We start from the raw sequence: 4,862 nt of genomic DNA, 5'->3' as shown, positions 1-4,862 counted from the left end.
AAATAAATTAATAGTTCATGAACTTGCAGACAAACTGTAATTAACACTAGACTAACTAATAGAGAAATCAACAGAAGCCAATAATTTAGAAATTAAACAACTGGATGCAGCGAGCAATGGGTCGCAACCTCCTCGGAGCAGGGCGTGGCGCCAGTGGCAGCGTGCGGTTGTGCGAGCCGAATCGTAGCTCCGGCTGCCGGCGCCTCCGCTTCTCCAGCCAAGAGCCAACGGGGAGGTCGCCAACGCCCGCCACACTTGATGCTACGGGACGGCCTGCTGGATGCGCTCCGCGCGCATCGTGGAGCCTCTTGCAAGAGGTGGGTGCGTTGACGGCCGGATGGCGAGGCGGGGATGGCCAGAGCCAGAGGGCGGGATGAGCGAAGGTTGCCGCTGCGTGGGTAGGCCGCGGCGCGTCAGGTTCGCTCGAACCAGGAGCACGGGAGAACGAGAGTGGAAGGAGCGGCGCATACAGAACTGGTCGCTAGGTTTCCTCATGGGCTCTGCCTGGGCAGTGGAGAAGTTGGTCGGGGCCGATGCAAACTAGTAGTAAAAAAAACTTTGCTTTTTCTGGAGGGCAGGCTGCAGCCTATTGAAGCCTGCCCACTGGACTCGCTCGCTAAAGGACGTGAGATGGTAAAAAAAATCAGAGATAAAACTTATCATTATCTTGGACACTTAGTAATTCTCCGGTGCTAATTGTTCAATCCGGAAAAAGAACTGCAGATACACCATCATACATTTCTGAATGATTGATCCATGTTCATCTTTATATATGCTTCACCAAATGTCACTAAACATCACTAAAATTGATGTTTTTCTGTTGAGGGAATTGCTGAAATTGATGTTGGTTCCATTCCGATGAAAATGGAAGCAATACACAGGCTTCAAACCAAAACAACCTAGCAGCAGCGTCTTCCAGCAAGCCATAACATGCTGATCAAGATAGCACCAAATCCTAGACCCAAAAGCAGCAAGCAGGAAAGCTTCCAGGTTATCGCCAAAGTACCAAGCCTTTTCTCCCAACAGGTGAAAGTCAACTAATAATACTCCCTCCGTTACTAAATATTTGTCTTTCTAGAGAACTCAACAAGTGACTACATACGGAGCAAAATGAGTGAATCTACACTCTAAGATATGTCTATATACATCCGTATGTGGTAGTCCATTTGAAATCTCTAAAAAGACAAATATTTAGGAACAGAGGGAGTAGTTCGTAGCAATTTTTTTTTTTGACAATGCATGTATACTGGATTAACAATCAAACACAAAACCATTGATGGGTCCGCACAGCATGAGCGCAGATGCAGCTTTGATGCGTTTGGTGGCCCGAATGGACATTTTTACCTGCACCGCGGATCCTCGAGGCACCACTATCACCAGCCTTCCAGCAGACTACATCACTACAAGATGATGATTAAGATACCACATGTTGTAAGTTATTCCTTCCAAAAGAAAGGAAATCCTGGACATAAAAGCAACAGCAAAGCTCCTTTCTCCGAATGGTTAGTCAATGAAAGAAAGTACTTGCCGATTTCTTTTTAACAATAGCTGTATTGAAGCAGCAATCAGACACAAAACAGTAGCGGTGATCAAATTACTTGCTGCTGTAGTAACAATCAGAGACAAAACCATGGTGAGCACAAAATCACAGCCAGCTTCTCAAATATACCTGAAAAAAGACATCTCGACACAAAGAGTCACGCGACCAGATGCCAAAAGCAATAGGTAAGAATGGAGGCTCCTGGTTCACAGCTTCTTCTTCTTGTTTAGAAGTTACAACATCGAAGTACTGAATGGTAAGAATACAAGCATGGCCAACTAGTCCAAAGCATTAACATGGAGCACGGCATCTTTATAACACAATGGAGAATGGAGGCTCCTGGTTCACAGCTTCTTCTTCTTGCATCTCAAACAACGGAAGTGAAATCATGCTCTCTTGGAGGCAATGCCGAGTAAGTGTCCAGCAGGCTAAACGCTCTTCGCTTTCCACATTACCTAAAAACACACCATCAATGTCACAATGCAACAGATGATGAATATGCCGCTGGATCAACAGCTCACGCTCATTGATCAGAACCATCCTAGGGATAGATTGGAAAATCCAATGAACCGGTGGTGATGCCTCCATCCCTAACAGGTCAACCCGGAAGCGAAAACCCCAGGTCCCAGCATCATAGTCCTGCAACACCCAAACATCTAATGTGGCACAGTCAGGGGCGGTGTGGCACAAAGCAAGGGCGCCGCCCATATCCAACAATGACACCATATCGCCAAACTGCGTTGGGCGGCTCATCTGCCGGAATGTCTCGGCTACGGTGTCAAATACTATTATGTTGAGGCCCATTAGCCAGTGTAGGCTACGGCGATGGTGGACTGGCGGACAGTCGGCAGACGGGGTAGCAGGAAGATACTTTTGTATTGAAACTGTCGGCCATTGGATGCATCTTGGCTGGCTCGATCCCACCGCGAGGATAAAGTAATCAGGCAACTGAAATGCGTCGTGAATCCTAACGGGTATCGTGTATAACACCCAGAGTATCCGGTGTTCTCCAGATGTGGGGTGCCTGTAGAAGCTGACTATGTCGATGAAATTGAAGTGTGGCCGTAGTGGAGGACATGGCAGGGGAGCACACTTGTGGGTGGCTGGATTGCAGATGAAGAAATTGGCTTGCTGCGACACGATGAGGAGGCCATCACAGGCGGCTTGGAGATGGAACTTTTCAAAGGAGTCATCATACCGGATGACAGGCCGTATCTTTAGATCATTTGAGCCTCTGACGACGCGGCATATGCCCAATTTGTGTTGGATGATGGGGAGCAAGGGCTGGTGACGGCGGTGTCCGAGGATGAACGCGTGAGTGGATGTGCCACTGCGCCACGACTTGCGAACGGCACGGCAGCGGAGTACGTCCTTGGGCGGCAAGCGGACAAGGATCTCGTCGAGGACGAGCCACTCAGGCAGGTCGTCGAAGGCGGTCACGCCGCTGCTGCCCGGCATGCTGATTGCTCGCTGACAGGAAAAGCCAAGAAGAATCAAACATTAGTACAGCGCTCGAAAAAGAAGAAAAGGGGTCTGCTAAGAAATCACTCCGGGTGATATTTTGGTGTTATGTTCCTCTATGACAAAGATCGTCGGTGCTGGTTCCCCATATCTTTGCACTAACAAATTGTTGCGCCCCTTGACGCTATGAAAAATCTATTGTTAGGTATCATTTACACGTATCTAAAATGTAAAAGATAGTATTATAACCATTTTAATTGTAAAATCTACACAAACCTAAGACGGAAAATTCGCTAAATATAAAAAGCAACATCCTTATGAGCTCAAAGCCCAGCAGTAGAAGTTGCGGTGGGAAACCAAAGAAAAGCTCCAGTGATTACGGAGAAGAACGCAGATGGGGCGACGGATTTGGCGCAAGAAGAAACAACTGCTCCGGCGATCTATATATACGGATCTACCGGCTTAAACCAAAGGAGAGAATGGACGGAAAGAGCCGATAGGATTTACTCTGGAGCGGGCTCTGGCGGCAATTTTCCGGCGGCGTCGCGACGGTGCTCTGTTGCCGGCGGCGGCGGCTCTGGACTGGAAGACACGGACGATCTAGGTAGGGCGGAGAAATTAGATGAGCAATTAATAGAAAGCCTTCCTCTGCACGGGAGGATAGAGTCACCACGCCGGTCAGGCTGCAGGCGGGGGTGGGCTTAAGTGGGATTGCCTCAGCCCATCCAACTTAATGATGTTAGAGCACCCGCGCCCTCAACACGGCGAAATCAATAATTGAGGAGCGCTCCCCGCAACGATTAGTCGGAGAGCGCTTCGCGCGCGTCAAGTGTCATGCGCGGAGCGCTCCCGAGACTTTTCGGATGTGCTCCGCGCGTGACACTTGGCGCGCGCACGGCTTCTTGCGTGATTTCTGGTTTCCGGTTTCCCTTTATGGTTTTTCTTTTTTTCACTTTAGTTCTTATACTTCTAATGTTTTGTAATACCTTTTGATCTGTTTTGAGATCTGTTTCTCGTTTCTCTCTGTTGTGGGCGAACCCTCGTCGCGCATTGTTCGTTCTTTGCCGTCATCTCCGCCCGTCGCCGCCGCTGCTCTTGTCGCGTGGTTACGGCGGCAGTTGTTCCAGCCGCCGCGCTTGTTGCCTGCTCTTACGGTAGTCCTTCTTTAGCGTCGAGCGCGCTTCCCCGTTCGCGATATCGTCGTTCCCTACTGGTTGCCTTTGTGGGTTCCCTGTTTCCCTTTCTCGTTTCTCTTTTTGTTCCCATTATATTTCCGGGATATGGAGATTTATGGGGTAGTTACGGGTGGGGATTACAAACACTATCAGATGTCAAGTTTCAACTGGGTTTTGTGGGATTAGTTGTTGATAACCATTGTGTTCCTTGCAGTTATGGCTTGTCCTTTTTGCCGTATGCCTGGTGGCCCGTGTTCTTCTGTTGATTCTTCTGTAGATGGCTTCAGTATGGTCCTGCATCGGCGTTGTTAGAGGCGTGTTGTAAGAAATCATTTTATAGTTGTTCAATTTTTGGCACACACGCTTATTTCTTTTGGTGCTGCCCATGTTGTTTAGATTTTGATTATGATCCTTGTTTTGATTTGTTGTGCAGTATGTTCCGTGCAGTGTTAGAGCTCATCTTGCTCGTTACATCGAGGAGTGTAGGGCTTTAGCCATAAGGAGGGGTGACAAAGATACTGATCTGGCTCTTCAGTGCAATGAGGGTTATTTGTATGGTGTTCTGTTTAGTCATGGTCGTGTGAGGAGCAAATTCCATGGTCCTTCCTGGGAACGATTTGTCAGTGATTATGGTGTTCTTCCTCGTGATATAATGACCATTAGGCTTGAACATTATGGAACTTGGA

The 4,862-nt window shown here is 48.2% G+C and overlaps 1 protein-coding gene across 1 annotated transcript; it reads right to left on the bottom strand.

The window, feature by feature from the left end:
* Nucleotides 1-1,511: 1,511 nt before the first annotated feature.
* Nucleotides 1,512-3,667, bottom strand: LOC123082916 (F-box protein At5g18160-like). The gene is made up of 2 exons (XM_044505116.1): nucleotides 3,509-3,667; nucleotides 1,512-3,010 (listed from the first exon to the last, which is right to left on the bottom strand). Exon 2 carries the CDS (start codon nucleotides 2,996-2,998, stop codon nucleotides 1,853-1,855), a length of 1,146 nt encoding a protein of 381 aa, XP_044361051.1. The 5' UTR covers nucleotides 2,999-3,010; nucleotides 3,509-3,667; the 3' UTR covers nucleotides 1,512-1,852.
* Between the last annotated feature and the right edge of the window lie 1,195 nt (nucleotides 3,668-4,862).

The sequence above is a fragment of the Triticum aestivum genome, chromosome 4A, assembly GCF_018294505.1.
Source record: "Triticum aestivum cultivar Chinese Spring chromosome 4A, IWGSC CS RefSeq v2.1, whole genome shotgun sequence".
Taxonomy (NCBI): domain Eukaryota; kingdom Viridiplantae; phylum Streptophyta; class Magnoliopsida; order Poales; family Poaceae; genus Triticum; species Triticum aestivum.
Note: the sequence above shows the minus strand (reverse complement) of the source record. Positions and strands in the feature narration are given on the sequence as shown.

Bases quoted from the DNA above. Each gene is read 5' to 3' on its own strand.
- LOC123082916 (XM_044505116.1), bottom strand. From the start codon at position 2,998: ATGCCGGGCAGCAGCGGCGTGACCGCCTTCGACGACCTGCCTGAGTGG.